The 19,549-nt window shown below is 37.2% G+C and overlaps 1 protein-coding gene across 2 annotated transcripts in view; it reads left to right on the top strand.

Moving 5' to 3' along the window:
- The window catches only part of LOC149549843 (deneddylase), a 133,526-nt gene that overhangs the window by 65,294 nt on the left and 48,683 nt on the right, over positions 1-19,549 (top strand). For both annotated transcript variants that reach the window (XM_089793068.1, XM_089793069.1), the window contains exons 4-5: positions 2,965-3,075; positions 3,282-3,470. In XM_089793068.1, the coding sequence (XP_089649194.1) occupies positions 2,965-3,075; positions 3,282-3,470 (300 nt within the window). The remainder of the gene's footprint in view (positions 1-2,964; positions 3,076-3,281; positions 3,471-19,549) is intronic.

Raw genomic sequence — 19,549 nt, 5'->3', positions numbered from 1 at the left:
CCACCTCCTCCCTCTTCCTAGCCTATATAAGCATGCTACTTGGCTTGTATTTATCTCTTGTTTTTGCATCCTCTTAATGCTATTTTGCTTCCATCATTTGCATTACTCTCTTGGAGACTAACTCTATGATGCTATTTTGATTTTGTATCATTTGCATTCATAGTTTAGATATTTATTCTTTGCACTAGTTTTCTGGGTTATTAATCTTATCAGATTCTAACACTTGCAGTAACTGTTAGTGAAACCAAAAGCTTGCATGGTCATGGTAAGGAAAGACAATTCAACTCTGTCATAAGCTTTTTCAAAGTCTAATCAGGATATGCCCGCTTCTTGATTGTCTTTCCTAGCCCAGTGCATGGCTTTCCAGATAGTAATAAGGTTTTGAAGAACGTATCTGCCTTTGATGAAACCTATTTGAGTGTTTCTAACAAACCTGGGGAGGATACCACTCAATCTATTAGCCTGGACCTTTACTAAAATCTTGTATGGAACATTCAGGAGAATTATGGGCATCTGGTTCTTCAAGAAGGCTTTATCACCATCTTTTGAAAGCAATTATATAATGCCTTTGTTAATATCTTTTCCCAAGGATCTTGCATTTCCTGCTTCCTTATAGACTTCGAACAGGTCTTGACTAATCCATTCTATGTTGGCTTTCTAAAATTCTTCTGGGAGTCCATCCTCCCTTGGTGATTTTTCATTTTGCAGAGCTCTAATAGCATATTGAATTTCCCCCATAGAGATATCCTTTTCTAGGGCAGACGAGTCTTCACTAGAAATTTTTCTAGGTATGCTTCTACAAAAATCTCTTGCTTCTATGCAATTGGACCTTTTGTCTTAAGCTTTAGAAAGATTACTGCAGAATAGCAGAAACATGCCTTTAATGTCTTCCAGTTCATGGACCATTTGTCTACCATCTGAGATTTTGGCAGTCCTTTCTTCGGATTGTTTTCTTTTCAAGAGGTTGAAGAAGAATTTTGAACCCTTGTCTTCACTTCTCATCTGATTAAGTTTAGATCTTATTCTCATGCTTTTTATTTTTTTATTATGCATTCTCCTCAATAGTTTTCACATAATCAATTCATCATTCATTTCTTGATTGCAGGGGTATTCACACAAGAAATTTTCAGCATCAAATAATCAATCATTAAAGATTATATTCTTTTCTTCAGTTATCCTTAGCCTTTTTTCTTACCAATGGTTTGCATAATGATTTTCCAACTATTAACATTGGTGCTCCATTTCTTACAAGCAGATTTATCACTGCGTTAGGGGCAAGAGAGATGGGTTCTAGGTAAACAGAGGGAGGGGGGAACTATAAGGCACGGACAATGAATGAGGGATTCACAACTACAGAGGAAGGGATACCAAGAGGGTCACTCATAGAAGATGCCAAAGGGCTAGGGTTAGGAGGGGAGGAACCATTAGCACCTTTGGAGAGAATGGTGTGGTTACAGCAAATATGACCTTCCCGTCTACAGAGGAAGCATGGATTGATGCCCCCGTGAACTTTCACCTCACAGAGGAGCTGGTTACCCTCCAACATAATCTTTATTTTATCTAAAATATCCATGCCCGAGTTCAAAGAAACCAAAACTGCTAGCGTTGAGGTGCATGAGAGTGATTTTTGGATTATACACTTGAATAGCATTTTGCATTTTCAATGGAAGCCAAGATGTGGTGAATAAAAGATTAGAATACAGGCAGTATATTTTTCAATGTAATTCATCTAGGGAATGAAAGTGCCAAGATTTCCTTGTTTATGGCTTTTAGAGACCATTTAAGGGCTTTGAAAGTGCAATTCCAACATTCTAGAATTTGTTTCCTTGTAACAATCTTTTGCATAGCAAAATCTTTGAAAGAAATGAGAAATAATCCCTTTTGAATTAATCTACAAAACAAAATTTGCATTTCTTATTTTTGAAGCCACACATTTCTAAACTAGTCAATGAGAAATTTTGGAGTTGGCATTTTATTTAAACATCTACCAGAAAAGTAGCCTCATTTATAAGCCTTTCCTTTTCACCACATTACATTGAGCTTCTTAGAGTTTGGAGAAACTGAAATAATTTAGGGCAAGGAGAACTCTGCTTACCATCTTTGGCTATGTCAAGCCCTAATTCACAAGAGATCCTAGAAATGAAGAAGGCGGAATCAGGGACAAAAATTGCTTTCTCCAGCACAGCTTCTTTGAATGATTTCTGTGTTGGTTAGTGTGAGGGCGGCAGAGTGGGACAAAGTTCAAACTTCCTCAACATTTTCAGCATTAATATTGCATTTACTATTCTCTAAGCTGGGAGATTGCCCTGCCATTAATGTGGGGTACTATCTCAGTACAAGATTAAATGGCAACAAACAATAGCAGAGAGACGGCGGACAAAAAATACTGATAACTGAAGAAGATAGGCCAGCTACATGGCGAGACAAACTTGCCAGAGCCAGGTCTACAATGTCTGCTCCACATAGGCATGAAACCTCCACAAAACCCTTTGAGTGCTGAGTTGTAGAGCATTCTCCTTTTTAGTGTGCTGACTCGGTTTTTCATCCTTTTGTCATATCATGTGTTAAGAAAAAGAGCCACCTTATAGCAATTGTAAGTCTAGGATTATCACTTTATTGTGTAAACAGTAAAAGTGAAAATTCTTGCTTCCCCTGAGAATTATTTTCTAATCCAGAAAATAGGTCCAATCTAGAATTGAGAAGAATCTTCTATTATCAGTTTCAATTTTTAAATTACACTGTTTATACAAAATTTATACTCTACCTGGTTACATTCTCTATGGGCACATGCTTCTTAAATTTTCTAACATTGAAATATCTTGAATGCTTTACTCCTATACTAATTGCTTGTCCTATTCTTTTATGTTTATTTCATCCTTACCAATCAAATGCCATGAATGTTGGATTAGAATATTATCATTTGCCATGGGCCCACGACAGCTCAGTTCTCTTTGTAATTCTCAGGTGGATTTGGCAAATGTGCTTGATATGTATTATGAAGATCCAAATACTTGCCCTGGGAAGCAGCTCCAGACCAAGATTGTTCTAGAGCCCCGCAGACTTGTTATGAGTAAGGTGCTTATTTTATGTTTGAGTAAATATTTTACCTCCTTGCAGTTTAGATATAGGCAACTTTAACAAGCAATCAGAGAGATCTTTGAACAACCTTATAATTGGTAGACACCCTGCAAATTGTTTACTGGCATTTCTTGTGGAAGAACATATTAAAATGAATTCCCATTATTTTCAGATTATTGAAGAATTGGTTGTTTGTCCTTTAGATTACCTTGTCATTATGGAAAGCTCTATATACATCATTGGTGGGTGGGATTGCACTGGTTTCTGTAATTATTGTGGCTCGGCTTTGGAAGCCTAACAGTTTGAAGCCTGGGTTTTTTCCTTCAAATTCTATGATCCTGTCATCTACTGATCAAAAGCTTGAAGAATTTTCTGCACAAAAATCAAAGAAGGTATTTATCTTGGTTCATAGGTATTTATATGTATTACATTGTATAATGCATCCAAGCTATGATGGGCAAGCTGGTCATGAGCTTTACTGCCATTTTTGTCACTGGCAGTGTAAAGAGTCCATTGATTCAATATGGATTTTATTACGATATTATGTGTCATTTGTTTTGAATTGTATGTATCTTTTGATATTCCAATGTTATGAAAAAGTAGAACACATGTAATACATATCTGATGATCAGAATAGAGCTCATATAAAATTTATGCAAGTTAAAAATCAAACTAATCATCAAGGTTGTGTATTTTGGGGATTAAGCTGCATTACCAAGAGTGAATTTCAGGAGAATTAATAGTTGCTCAGGAAATGGTTTGCAGGCAATTGTGAGCTTTTGATTAAGTGAAAGCAGGTTTTGAAGGGGCCCTGAAACCCTTTACATCAAAAGCAGTAAAGATTATCCATTAAGCCCCACTAAACAAACAACCAAAAAATGACAAACTGACAGAACAACAAAAGGCGAGCCAGAGGAACCAACACACACCTAAGAAACTAGAAAATATAGCAAGCAGAGACAAAAGCCAGAGCTAAAGAGAAAACTAGACCAGACTATTGTGAAGCACAACAGCTTCAATCTCCAGTTTCTCCATATTTGCAGCAGCCTTCTTTATGTCTTGAATCTCTTTTGCAACAGGCTGATCCTTCTTTCTGGTATATGCTCTTGTCCTTTTGTTGGGGCCAGAGGCAGCATCCCCAGGACTGTCTTTCTCATCCCCCGCCTGAATAATGGCTTTATCACTGCCAGGACTCTCCAGTTTGCAAGATGGGGACACAATACCCTATCCCACTGCCAATTTTTTTATTTTCTTGGGGAGGTATGTAGGATGTTGGGGATGTTTACCAACACATTCCTCATTTCTAGGAACTCTATGGGCATAATTTGTAAGCATAGTGAATAACTGGCTAGTCACTGAGTTCTTGTGAGTACTTTTAAACATTGTGTAGTCACAATGTTAATTTGTGGAACTATTACATTTAGTTTTTCCAAGTTTGTAAAAACTCACCAAAAACTTGGCGAGTCTGATAACTTGACTCATCACATGATATGTCAAAAATGTGGGTTAAACACTTGAGAAACTTTGTATTCTTGGCCTTAGAAGCATTGTATTCTCAATAATTTTCTTTTTCAAATTTTTATTAAGTTGCCAAGTTTTGTCAAGTTGGAAAATTTTGGCTTGCCAAGTACTCTTTGAGTGCGAGTCAGTGAACTATGTGCATGGAGATGGCTTGCCCTACAAAACGGTCATCAGATTTAATCCTTAAAAAAATTCAAATTAAAACAAAACGAGAAAAATAGAAACTTTAACAGTTTATGAAGATCTCCCAACATAAAATATGTTATTTCACTTCAATAACCCTAGTCTACATTCATTTTTTTGTTATCATTTGTTATTTGCATTCTTAAAATTTACTTTTACAGGCAGGTAGATGGAGGGATCACAACATGCACCATGGAGGGTTGTGTGGCCGCCCCTTGACCCAGCTGGGGGTTGTCACCTTGATACCTCCACTATAGTTTTGAGAAAAGCAACATAAAAATTGATTTGTGCTCCCGGTGGATAGAGTCTAGACAATAATTTTCCCCAAGTTATTCCCAATTAAATTGAATTCCATTTATACTTTTGGTTTGGCTAGTGATGCTACTATGAAATTGTTGGCCACACTTTTAACTCAGCCTATTTTAAACTTTTCTGTGCTTATTGCCCATCATGAAGTTATTTTAAATCCCCAAGTGTCTTTTTTCAAAGTTTCAAGTTCATTCGTGTACCTTTGGTAGGTTTTTGTTCTTGTCTTTTCTTTTTTGGCAGAAGCTTATGTTCGCTAGCCTCCTTCTTGGCCCAGAGCACGTTACTTTCTTTTCGGCTAAGGTTTGCTTTTCATTTCTTCTTTCACAACAAATTGTTATCTTTGCTAACCTCTCAAACTGCTGAAAAGGCTGTGTGTTCAAGTGGTTGCTTAAAGCCTTGGTTCTCGAACTTAGTTCCTTGCAGAAAAGAGAACATCAACCCATTGCTTTTGGCAATATTAAGAGTTTGTGAACTTTTATGTTTTCCTATCAAAGATGTCACTGACCACAAGAAGAGAAAGAGAAAGCTTGGATGATATATTTGTTTGAGAAACTTCATCTTTGCTTGTTCGTAGAAGTGGATGATCATTAAAGGAGAAAACGGAAAACCAAAAGGAAGAAGTCACAGGATTGAGTAGTTTGAGTTAGCAAATGGGAAGTTTGCCAATTGGCGAGTTTATCTACTAGGTTTCTAACTGATCAAGGAAATCATAAATTGCAACAATGACTAAGGAATATAGTTTCTTTTGTTAGGATTCTGAGGTTCTAAGAGAGTGGGGAGTGGATCAGTACAAATAGGTAACTTAAATCTTTAACCAGTGTTCTACAAAACTAAATTATGATGTAGTAACCCTCAGCTGGTTATAACTTCAACAGACTCCAAATTTCTTTACAAATCAGTAATTAGGTATTTTCTCAAACACTTGGCAAGCATACTTAATTCCAATTCCCACTGACTATGCTGAAGATTGCAAATCATATACATCCTTTTTTTGTGTTAATGCTTTGGATTTGAATATATATATATATAAGAAAAAGAATGACAGTGCTGAATATTGACAAAATGCTAACTATGTCCATTGTTTTAGGTTCAATTGCAATTCTATCAATAACATTCCTTAGCGGATTACAAGTCTTTTACATCAACAATAAAAAATTTGCAAACTGAAATTCAGAACCTGTATTTGCCTTAACCATTGCAAGTGCAAGTTGAACTGCAACCCCTTCAAATCTGTCCGCCAGGCCTCTAAATGGCTTCCTGAAGCAAAAGGCAGCAGGCCTGAAAACTCAACTCTGGTCCTCAAGAGTAAATACAGACTTCTAGCTGGAAATTGCAGCTCATGTAATGATCAAATCCCTTCCCCAATTATGAAATAGCAGCCTTTCAAATTCAACTCAAATTCCCACAATTGGTGATCTCTGTCTTCTTTTGCACCACAAACTCCAAGCAATGACCTTAGATATATTTAATAAATAACTCCCAATAAACTCTCGACAAATGCGGATGATTTTTCCTTCAGCAAAGATCCTCCACAAACTCCAGAATGACTCCCAATTAAAGGACTTCCCAAACACAATAAGAAACTATAACCAATTGTCAGAACTAATTAACAATACCTCAATTGTGAATTGCCAGGCACTTCTCAAATCCAGACCTTTATACCTCAGCAAGGGCAAAGCAAAAACATTAACCTTAGAAATCTTCACAGGCAACAAAAGCGATTAATTAATTGGATGCCTTTCCCATCAAATGGGCTCTATATTTTAATCTGCAAATGGCACCTCAAATGAACTTCATTGAAGAACTTCCTCCGCACAACATTAAAAATTTAATAAAGTACCATTATAATATAATTTATTAATTGCTTTTGGCTCCAAAAATGACCTTTTCCACCATAATATAATATTCTAATACACAAGGTCACTGTTTCTTGTGCCCACGATTTATAACTTTTCATCTCAGTTCCAACGCGCTATGATATTGAGGTGATCAACATACAACACCAACAAAAATAGCAATGTCAACATATTTAGATGAATAATAATAATAATACACCCATCTTGCGATAACAACTGAAGAAGCATCAAAATTGAAATCTAACAACACTAGAGTGATCCCGATGAAGAAAAACAACGAATGAACCTAATAGGGTGACTTACTATAAATAGACACTCCCTCCAAGATTCTTGGAGCCCAAACTAAAAGCCCGAAATAAAAACCGAGAGCATCACTCAACTACTCTAACTCAACTGAGCTCATTAGAACCAACAATTTGACTTACTATAAAGAGTAACTCCCTCAAGTGGAGCCAAAACACACCATAGGCTATTGGAAAGCCTCTAATCCCACAACTGAGACCCTCGAATCCCATTGTCAACTCACGAGGGTTGTGATGGCGAATTGACTAAGCCAACTGCAAGAGCCTGCTAAAAATGGGACATAACATATGAACTTCCAAACAATAAAGCATATGACATGTATCAGTAAATAAAACATAACAATATCAAACTACCACACATTCATCACAGAGGACACAATGATTTTGGTATCGCAAAAACGTTTGTTCGAAGGTAAAAACTGTAGTGGGGATGTGTTGTGAGGTTTTCACGCCATTGCCCCATTGTAAATGGGGTCACCCTCTTTTTGCTCATAGTTGTTAGGTCAGTTAGGTTTTAGTAGTAAATTTGGCAATTTAGAGCTTTAAATGATTGAGGGTGTTGAAAAAAACCAAATGGCCAAGTCATGATTTTAAAGTGGGAACATTGAAGTTGAAGTATGTCGGGATGATGTTAAAATGGATTAAACATAAAATACTAAGTGCTTTTAAATTTTGGCCAGTTAATTAGTTCGGAATTCCATATAAAGGCATATTCCATGCATAAGGGCCTTAAATTGCTGATAAAAATTATTTTTTTTGTTCAAAATGGGTAAAACCCAAAGGAAAATCGATTGTTCTTTATAAAAATACAAAAAATCCAGACTAAACATGAATTTCCCTTCATATCTTGATCTATACATGAATCTCCCTTAGTATTTTGATCAAAATCAGGACTATACATGAATTTCCCTTCATATTTTGATCAAAATCTGGATTCAACATGAATTTCCCTTCTTATTTTGGCATTTGCAGAAAAATTCTATGTGTTGGAGGTCAAAATCTAAGCATACCATGAATTTCCACCACTTTGGATGATATTGGCTTGAAAATTTTCCAAGAGTTTGAAAAATCTGGTCAAGGGGTGATTCTCCCTAGATTGGGGACTTGGAAATTTTTCCAAGTTTGGAAATTGTTCAGACAGGGGTACTTTTTCCCTCTGAGGTGTTAAAGTATAGCTTCAGTAAAAGCGAAATATACATTATATTGTACATGTGCATTTGTGATTATCATATATATATATATATATATTATTACTATTGTACAATCTGTATTATATATGCCTATGTTGATGTATATTCTAGTCCTTCATCGGATTGTGTTATTACTTATTGGGCTGAGTCCAATACTGATCGGGCAGTATTAAATATTACTGGGCTGTGTTATGTTTCGGTTTCCTTAACTAATCGGGCTCTTACCATAAGATGAGTCAATCTGAATATGTTTATCATATAATAATGATTCACCGAATGGTTATCAGGTTTGTGTTATTATCAAAGGTTATGTCCATGTAGGGACATGACCCTACATGGCCAATCCATTGGCCACGTAGAGTCATGTCTCTTCGGGGACATGATTCCTTGTGTATTTAATAAGGGGAGCATCGATATAGATTGATATCAATCACACGGTAATACTCAGTCTCACTACGATCTCCCCTACCAGCAATCAAAGACATCGATCAATCTAAAGTTGTCCATTCTCCATTCTAGTGTTCTGTTATGAAGATCTGCAAAGTGCATACCATCAGACTTGTTACATCAGACATCAATTGGTAAGTAATTCTGAAACAATTTTGAGTCAATATTATTCCAGTTTGTCATAACATTTCTTATCTCTTACAAGGTATCAGAGCCACCCTGATAGAGAAATTCAGATTTATAATAACTTCTACATCAGAATTTATAAAACCTTAATTTAAAATGGTGAATCATGTAAGACTAGAATATAGGCTTGAAGGAGCCTCAAATTTTGCATCATGGAAAATCAGAGTAATGATTGTACTATGCGAAATGGAGTTAGAAGAATTAATAGAGTAAAATAAATCTACGCCTGAAAATGATCCAGACAAAACAACTTGGAAAAGACGCAACAACAAAGCCATGAAGATCATCATAGATTCAATTAGAGATCACATTCTTCCATCCATAGCAAAGCTTAAGACAATCTTTGAGATGTTCTCCACTATAAAGAATACTTTCGAAATTAATAACACAAGCAGATTGCTAACATTAAAGCAAGATCTATTACATCAAGATGAATAATGGAGAAACTATTATGTCTTATTTCCTAATAATCTTAGAATTGAAAGATCAACTTGCGACCATTGGAAATCAAGTAGATGACAACGAACTCAACATTATAGCCCTAAAAGGACTACCACTATCTTGGGAGATATTCATTTGTGGACTGAGTTCTCTACCAGAACTTTCTAAGTTTGAACTACTCAAAAACGAATGTACTCAATAAGAGTCGAGATTAATTACAAGAGGAATCATTTCAAATCAAGAGGTAGAATTTCAAGCTCTTCAAATCAGTAATAATAAGGGAAAAAGAAAGGGAATTCATCAAAACAACAAGGAATCATACGAGAATGAGATTGGTCCAAAGTACAATGCATCAAATGTGACAAATTCGGTCACACATAACCTCTGTCCAAAACAGGAGAAAATTCAAGGAGCCCTAGTAGAAGTTGAGTATGAAAACGATGAAAACCTTGCATCTTAAGTTGTTGAACAAAGAGATAAATGTTGAGGTTGGTTTTTGTACCACTACATAACATATAGCAATTGAATACTTGATATGGAATATCAAACACTCAATTCCTCTCTTGAAAAGTTAATACTCATGAGGACATGAGAAAAACTCCAATATTCCTTACACCTGTGGATACTAACTCAGTTATATCAATGTGATTTGCTGGTTAATCACGTAGGCGGCCTTACGTTGTTCATTCAAGGATAACTTGGACTTTTGTTGTGATGGTGATGAATCTAGCTTTGTAAAATATATGAGCGCTAAATGATGTTGATGGTGGTGATGATGGGGGTGTGTCTGCCAATGGTGTTTCTTCTTTTCTAACTTTCTAAGAATGAACTCCAATTACTAAACTACTTGCTGCTCTACTCCTATGAATGGAAAGATATAGCAAATGGACGGGGATCGAATCTGATGAAATCTTACTAGCGGCTCTACCTCCATAGATGCTATGATTCAAGGGAAAAAGACTAGATTACTAGGCAAGGCTTCCTAACAAGCCACTAGGATGCTAGTGGCCTAGTTATAGATCCCTATCAAATATCCACTAATATCACCATGCAACTATCCATCTACTCTTACTCTTACTTAATAACTTTCTTGAAATGAAATCTACTTTAACAACTTCAAAGAAATCTAAGTTTAAGTATTGGAAGTAGAAACCATGCAATAACACCAAGTGTTCTTAATCACCATGCAAATCACAACAATGATAAAGAGAAGCAATTTTGGTATTATCTTAGCAACAATTTTCTTCAACCCTTTACGAATGAGAGCAAATGGCCTTATATAGAGGCCGAAATTACAACCAACGGTAGAGATTAAGAGGCAAAATCAACGATCCAGATTGAATCCGAGAAACCTTAACTAGGGTTGCCACCCCATCGGCCAATGAGAAGACACCACCTCATCAATGGACCAATGAAAAAAAAGAAAAGTGACAACTAATGAGAAGGCACCAAAATGGTAACCAGTCAAAATCAGACACCTATCCTACCCAAGAAGGAGAAATTGCCACTTGGGCTTACATCAAATGATCTTCTAATATAATTCTACCCGTTTCTTTCATCTTCTTAGCCAAAGCAATGAACTTGGCTAGCCTGTCCTTGACTTCTTTCATGGGGGGGCAAAGCGTGTGCTTCATCTTGAGCTCGGCTGAATTCATCGTGTTGCTTGCTGCTTGCAATGTCTTCTCATGATCCTTCTCATACTCTCTCCCATATCCAATAAAGGCATTGAGGGAGGCAAGGGTGCCCAAATACTTCTTCTTGATGGCAACCTTCTCCAACTCATCCAATCTTGATCCAAATTTTGTCTCATTGACGCTCTCTTCTTTGATATCTTCAAAATCAAGTGCAGCCCCAACATCGCTCATCATAGTTGAAATCGAAGTGTCAACGCTTGGGGCTGTGGTGTGCAATCTCATTCCGTATCCTCAATCTGATGGTCAAGGCAACAAACCAAGACTCCACTGTATTCATTCGTCCTTCATCTACCAACTTGGTTTTATCCAAATATCTCACTGGTAGCTCGATAAATGCCTATAGCCTGGGAATGGCTAAGTCCTTGATTGGAAGGAAATCCTTCCATTCATCTTCAAATGTTCTGAATTTGTCTCTAATAGCCAGTAATGACCTGAATGTCGAGATAAAGAAAGGCAAGAAATTTCTCCCATCTTGAATTATATCATGGATCCAATCCTTGACTTCATGCACCTGAGCCGATATTCCTTCTATGTGGCTCCCGCTGTCTCGCGGAAGGGCTGCCTGATGCAACTGTTGGATACGCTGGCAATCTCTCCAATACTTGTTTTCGGCCTCCAACTTTACGATCCTCTTGTTTGCCTTCCTCAACCTTTCTCTAATTGAAACCATGCCTTCCTGGATCTCCTCACATTCCATGTCATCCATGATTCTTCCCAACTTATGCTCTACTATCTCATACTCCTGAGCTACAATTTCATCCACTGCCTTGCTAACCTTTGATATAATAATCTAAAGTTTTCGGTGACCATCATCATCGCTCTTGATTACCTTTGCCACCATTTTTTCCATTTGTCTTTGTTTCTCGTTATTACCCTTTTCCACTAACCCTTGGATATCTTAAATTGTTTAGGTAGTCACCATCTCGCCTCTTGGCACAAGCATTTGCCTTAACCATAGTGGTGCAGTGCATCTCCCAAATCTGGATTCGGTTCGACTAGCAAAGCATCACCAACGGCCTTGGCACCTGACTTATTTCCTCAATATCAATTGGCTTATCTTCTTCTTCACTAGTGACTCTCACATCATCTCCATGTTGGTTCTCCGAGAGAGGAGAGTACTGGGTACTGCTATTGTAACCGCTTGATTTTGAATCAGAGCTCACCTCTACTGCGGCCCCTTGTCCACTTGTATTATCCTCTTGGCTTCTAGCCTCAATTATGCTCTCCCTTGACGGCGCTACATTCCGTCTCTTTGCTGGAGGTTCCTAATGTTCTTTACTTTTCTCAACCTCCAAACTTCTCTTCTTGCTCTTAACTATTCTTTGTTGTTGGCTACTGCCCTCACCTTTCTGTCCGACTGACTATGCTGGACCTTCTTCCTTCGGTTTCATCTTCTCATAAGTAAGGCGTACCTTTTGACTTTGTAATCGCCTTAACTTCTCATTGTACCACGATTCAGTGTGTAGATCAACTATCCTTGTAACTGCCTCTAAGGAAGGATCCTGATGATCATCCCAATCTATTGGACTCGACTCCATTCCATCCACTGTATCATTATCTCCTCTTAGCACATTTTCATCATCTTCCAGTTGATCGGGAATATCAAGGCCTCTCCATTTGATTGCCCTCATCATGCTCATTGGCAACCTTGAGAAAGCTAGCTTCCTCACATGAAAGTCATCCTGTGCATTGGCCCAAAAATCTTCTATAGTAGGAACATGTTTAAATGTATTTCTGTGAGATGCCTTGATAAGACCATTAAGATCAAATCCTTGTCTTGCTCTATACCATCCTAGATGATACCATTCTAACTCTTTCTCCGCAGTTGCAAAGGCGACAAGATTGGGGCAAGTATCATTGCCTATTCCAAATGAGAAGGTAATCCCTGTCTCACCTTTGAGTTTCATTATTTTGTCGTAATGCTCAAGTTGCCTAACCAACTCCATCAAAACTATCTTGTCGGGTGGGTACCTTGGAAGTCTCTTCGGACGAACTGTACTTCCTGTTACTCTAATATATGTGAATTGCGAAAATTGGATGAACCAACTCCCATACTTCTTAAATTTTGCTTCCACTTCTGATGAGAGCCTCCTAGCAGGTGTCCCTTGTAATATCCTCACCGTCTTCATGGCAAAGGCATCATAAAATATTTTATAATCTTTGGTGTTGTGCAAATGAAGCTGTGGATAGCACTCATGCACCAAACATTGCCCCAGTCCATTGGCAATCATTCCTAAGGCCTTAAGTCTAGGATTTTCATATAGTCTTGCAATCAGATAGAAAAGATAGGATCCCATATAGAATTGCTTTTGATTTTGCATTGTCCTAAGTTGCAATTCTAAATTTTCACTTATCATTCCAACCCAATCAAATTTTCTCTTTCCATTTTCAATTTCATCAATAAAGTAGTACATCTAGTTCTCGAATTGCATACCTTGAGCCATGCCCATGATTTTGCTGAGAAGCACAATGAGATCATCGTACTCTGATTTGAAATCGGATCTGGTGAGTTTTGATGACCTGGTGACTCCCTTCTTGCCTTTGTCTAGCCAATTACGCTTTAGATGAATGTAGTAAGCGTCCTGATTGTCTTGAAATAACTTGGCCGCCTGATCCATCAGTACCACTGCCATGCTTTTATACTAGGGAATATTAAATGCTTCTTCGACCACTTGTCCGCCGATGTTGGCCAACACTCTCTTCCCTTCATAAAAAATGATGGACTTAGTAACAATATCAAATTGGGATGCACAATCCATTTACAATTCTGGACAAGGCAAGGTAGGAGGGAAAGTCGCCGCGTGTACAATTCCGCTCTTGTAGATCTTCTTTGCCATAGGGGATTGTCCTTCCTTCAATCTATCCTTTAATTGTATCATGTTCACTGTATCAATATTGGTGTCACTTATTCGCCTCACTTTCGAGAAGAAGGTGGTCTTAGGCATCATGTCTTCTTTGTTTTTTTTGGTATTCATTCCCTTTGGGTTCTTGCTTGTATTAACATCTACCATCCTAAAAACTTATTTCTGCCCCTTCGTTCTAAATGATATGGACTACACTTATCAATCTTCAAACTTCTTTCTATCGATGGAATCTACCTTATTTCTGCCTCTCCAAGTCCTATCTCTACACTTATCAATCTCCAACCTTCAACCTAGGGGTGAGACTACTACTTATTTCTGCCTCTTTGTTACTTTAGGATGGACTACACTTATATCTCTCAACTTCAATCTTACAGTGGTCTAACTTATTTTTGCCTCTCCAAGTGTCCTATTATGAAATCTACACTTATATCTCCCAACTTCAACCTATCAATGGAATGATGAAGTGGTGCATGATGAGTGCAAGAAGAAAACAAGGGAAACGAACCAAGGAAAAACAAGGAATAGAATTGTCCTTTAAACCAATCTTCACCTCTAATAATGAATAGAATTTTACCTTAAATCTGCTTTTACCAATAACCGAGCCCTCTTCAAATTCGGATTAGATTTTGAATAGTTCAACCTTCTTTGCAAATAATGATGCCCTAGCAAAAATCAGAATTTTGACTTCCTTGAAATCACCCACACATGCCAAAAAATCAGACCTCGAATAATATAGCCTCTTCACCAAATAAAATCGCCCAATTGTGAAATTCGCTGCCAAGAAATGGAAAAATCTGTCTTAACAAAATCGCCCTAGCTGAAAAAAAATCAGAATTGCTCCAAAAATTGCCCTAGGGCAGAAATTGGCCCAAGCAAGAAGAAGAAAATGCTGCCAAAAAAGGAAAAAAATCTGCTCCAAGAAGAAATCGCCCAAGTCTGAAATTTGCCTCTCGAGGAAAATCGCACATCCAAGGAGGAAAAAGGAATGAGAAAATAAGAGGAGGGGAAGCCCCTCTTATACCAAACCTTTTGCCTCTCCAAGTGGGCCGACTTGCCTGGAGGGAAAACAAAATTAAATTAGCTCTTTAATTAATGACCCAAACTTAAATGCAATATTAAAATTACCTAGCCCATAGTGAAATTGACCCATTTAATTGCTAGTTTTGATCAAAATTTGCAAAATAGAAACAAGGTAAGCCTAGGAGATGTCAAAATTTTCATTTAATAACGTTTTGGTAATTAAAATATCATTCAAATTGAATTTAGTAAGCCAAAATCAATTTTCAATTCCAAATTACCAACTTCCTTTAATATTTCTAAAATCCTCTTAAGCTAAATTTCAACAAAATTAATGAGATTTTGTAATTTAATCTAATTTCAATTTTGCAATACAATTTTAATTTTAATTTTTTAAACAAAATAAATCCTTTTCCTAGCATTCAAAATTCAAACTCCAATTTCAATTTCACTATCAAAATTTCTTTTTTCACCAAAAATTAAAGATTTTCCAAAATGACTAAATCTAACAAATTCATTTTGAAAATGTTCAAGTTTATACAATTATTTCAAATTTTCAAAATATTATTGAAGTCCAAAAATTTGCAATTTACTCTTGCCAAGTATTCGTTTTAGTCATCGAAAAAAATGTTTTTGAAACCTGTTTGGCCTAAGGACAAAATTACATATTCTGAAAAAAAGAAGTTTTGCATCGGGTGAAAAACAAACCAAATCAAATCCCTCTTGGCCTAAAGGTGTCCAAGGTGTAAAATTTTCAAATTGAAAACCTTTGGACAACTCCAAACTTGCTAAGGCAATTGAAAAAGGGGGTCCGAAATTTTTTTGGGGCAATGGTGTGAAAACCTCACAACATTTGGTGACTCCACTAGTGAAATGTTCCAGAATATTTCAAGAATAAAGTAACTTAGAACAAAAAATCTCAGGATGGCTTATTCGAAAATTTACTTAAGGACAAGCACTCAACAAGGGAAAGAACTCTCAAGTTGAACCTAAGTGCCCTGACCATAAGTTACTCATGTGTGTGCAAATGATTTTTTCCTTGCTCGACAAGAACTTGATAATCTCTTAGATCCATTAAACTCAGCTATTATAATATCCTTACTTCGAAAGCAACCTGGATAGAGCCCCGCTACCAATTAGGCATCTATAGCCTCGACGAAGTTATCGCTGTGGCACCATAATCACAGTTCTACCTTTAGTGATTTTTTCTTTATAGCATCGGTAGAGATGATTGCACACCCTTGAACCAAATTTCATCATTATTTTCACTTTGATACTACCTTTTCTCTTTTCTCATGATATTCTCTTTTTCTCATTCTTTTCAATCTTTTGTTTGGCTTGCAGGCAATGAAGCCTACAGAGGGTTTGGAAGACCACAATGGCGCTGAAGCAGGTGTATGATTTTTACTAAATCCAACTTCACTTCAAAACATCAAAAACTAAGAGCAATTAAGTGTGAGTAGAATGTTGTAACCATGTCAAAGATAACTTAAGAACCTCTATCGAGTTTGACCCAAATTTAGTACAAGTCCTACCATAGACTAACGACTAAGCACACCCTTTAATCTCTGAACCTTGCCAAATGTATTCAAGAAATGAACAAGACGGATTCCGTTTTGTCACCAAAAATGTAAAACCTACACACCTTGCTCACGAGTGATAACATGGACCCCCTTTGCACTTGTGAAGGCCCAAAACCAAAACTACTCTCCAACTGAGGGAAGCAAAAAGATCTCAAGTCAAAAGACTTGATGCAAATTAAACTCAAGTTCCCCTACAACACCTAAACTAAACAACTAAAAGAAATCTTCTCTAACCAACTGAAAGGGAAACTACTCTACCCTTTGGGCCAAATGGTCCAAAACAAATTTTACTCTAAAGAACGGAAAGCAAAACTAAACTACTAACTGAAAGCAAACCTAAACTAACTATGTACAAAAGGGCTCTGGACGGAGTCCTAAGCTTGGAAATAATGCTTGAGGAATTGCCCATTGACAGGCAATGAGACATCCCCACCAGTGAGTGTCTTAAGTCTAAATGCTTGAGGAATTGCTTGAGGAAAGCAAAACTAAACTACTAACCGAAAGCAAACCTAAACTAACTATGTACAAAAGGGCTTTCGACGAAGTCCTAAGCTTGGAAATAATGCTTGAGGAATTGCCCATTGACAGGCAATGGGACATCCCCACCAGTGAGTGCCTTAAGTCTAAATGCATTATCCCCGATAATCTCTTAAATCTGGAAAGGACCCTTCCAAAGTTTGTCAAATTTATTATGTTGTCCTTTCTTTTCGTGGGCAATTATGTTGTCCTTTCTTTTTGTGGGCTTTGTCCCAATATAAGATCAAGTGGCCTTGTTTTGCGCTTTTCTATCAAACCAATGCTTTACTACCCCTTGATGTTTAGCAAATTTCTCTAGGGCTTCGTCTCTTTTTTCATCTAATTGCATCAGTTGAGCCAACCTAACTTGGACTCTGTCTTTGTTCCTATCATAGTATTCCTATATGAACCTTAAAATTGGAATTTTCAATTGAATCAGGAATAGCGGGTCTTGTCCATAAACCAAATGATAAGGAGTGATTCCTATGGACTCTTTAATTCTTGTTCTATCTGCCCACAAAGTGTATTTCAGCTGTGTGCCAATCTCTTGGGTTCCTTTGTAAAAGTTTTCTGATCACAGTCAAAAGGTTCTTGTTTGTGGATACTGCTAGGCCATTCCCCTGGGGATAGTACCTTGATGAAGATTTTAAAATGATCCCATGGTCAAATGCCCACTTATGAAATTTCAAAGAAATGAAAGCAGAACCATTATCACATACAAAAGCAGAAGGACACCCAAACTTGGTAGTGATTCTTTCCTCTAAAAATTTGATGACAATCTCAACAGTGCAATTCTTGAAAACTTGAGCTTTTGACTACCAAGTACAGTAGTCAGTTGCGGTTAGAATATACATGTGTTGTGCCGAGGAAGGTGGATTGATAGGACCAATGAAGTCAAGTCCCCAAATTGTGAAAGGTCTCACCTCAATTATTGGCCACAAAGGCATTGCTGGATTCCTTTCTCTCTTTGCCCATGTTTGGCAAACACGACAAGTCTTTACGTGCTCGTGAGTGTCTTTGAACAAAGTTGGCTAGTAGTATCCGACTCTTAGTATCCAATGTGCTATAGCCAAATTTGATCCATGTTAGTTCCCCATTTATCATGAAAATGTTCCAAAATGTTTCTAGCTTCATCTTTCTCGACACATCTCAAATATATCCCCTCATGATTCTGCTTGTATAACACTGCTCCTTGCAACATGTATCTTTTGCTCTTGAATCTCAAAGCTCGCTTCTGTACTAGATTCAAATGTGAAGGGCATCGGTGGTTTAACAAATAATTGATTATGTCCTGATACCATTCGTCAGGGTGCACATCCTCCAATTCATAAACTTGTTGCACAAGTATAGGCCCCTCTGATGCCATGGTCTACGCCAATTGTTGTCCTCTAACCAATTTCATCGATTGAATTTCTATGTCATATTCTTGGATAGTGGCAACCCATTTTCCTCTTCTTTCTCCAAGTTCTTTTTTCATTAAAAGAGTCTTCACTGCTATGTTAGGCACAATTGCATGTACTTTTCTTCTCAGGATGTAATGCCTGAACTTCTTCATCACCTTCACCAGGGCATAAGCTTGTTTCTCCACACTCGGGTAGTTCAATTCAGCCTCCCTGAAAGGTGCACTCATGAACGCTATCGAGTGCTCTTCATCTACCTCATTCTTCTGTGTTAAAATGGTTGCACACGCATGATCAGAGATGAAATAATATATATTGAATGACCTCTGATAATCTGGGCTTACTAGAATTGGTGCATTAGTAATAACCTGCTTTATTTCTTCAAATGCCTTCTTTGCTGCTGGAGTCCAATCCATTTTTGCATCTTTCTTTAACATGTCATTCATCGGCTTTACAATCTCTGCAAATGCGGATATGAACTTTCTCACAAAGTTGATCTTTCCAAAGAATGATTTGAGCTTTTTTTTGCTAGTTGGTACGCCAAGTTTGGAAATTGCCTCAACTCTCTCTGGATCTATCATGATACCCCTTTCTGAAATTACATGTCCCAAAAGTTTTCCTTCAGTGACTCCAAACATACATTTCATCGGATTCAAAGAAACTTCGAACCTTCTACATCTCATGAATACTTTCCTTAGATCCAAAATGTGATCTTCTCTATTTTTTGAAAATACTATTATATCATCCATGTAAATGATAATGCACTTGTCTTTTAAGTCCTTGAAAGCATAAACCATGGCCCTTTGAAATGTTGCGCCTGCGTTGATCAGGCCAAAAGGCATCCTCCTGTATGCAAATGTTCCCCACTTAGTGGTGAAAGCTGTCTTCAATCTATCTTTTCCTTCAACAATCACTTGATTGTACCCCGAATATCCATCCATAATGACATCATCTGTGCTCCA

Source organism: Cupressus sempervirens, chromosome 7, assembly GCF_028749045.1.
Source record: "Cupressus sempervirens isolate cs-2001-9-10 chromosome 7, ASM2874904v1, whole genome shotgun sequence".
Lineage (NCBI taxonomy): Eukaryota > Viridiplantae > Streptophyta > Pinopsida > Cupressales > Cupressaceae > Cupressus > Cupressus sempervirens.
Note: the sequence above shows the minus strand (reverse complement) of the source record. Positions and strands in the feature narration are given on the sequence as shown.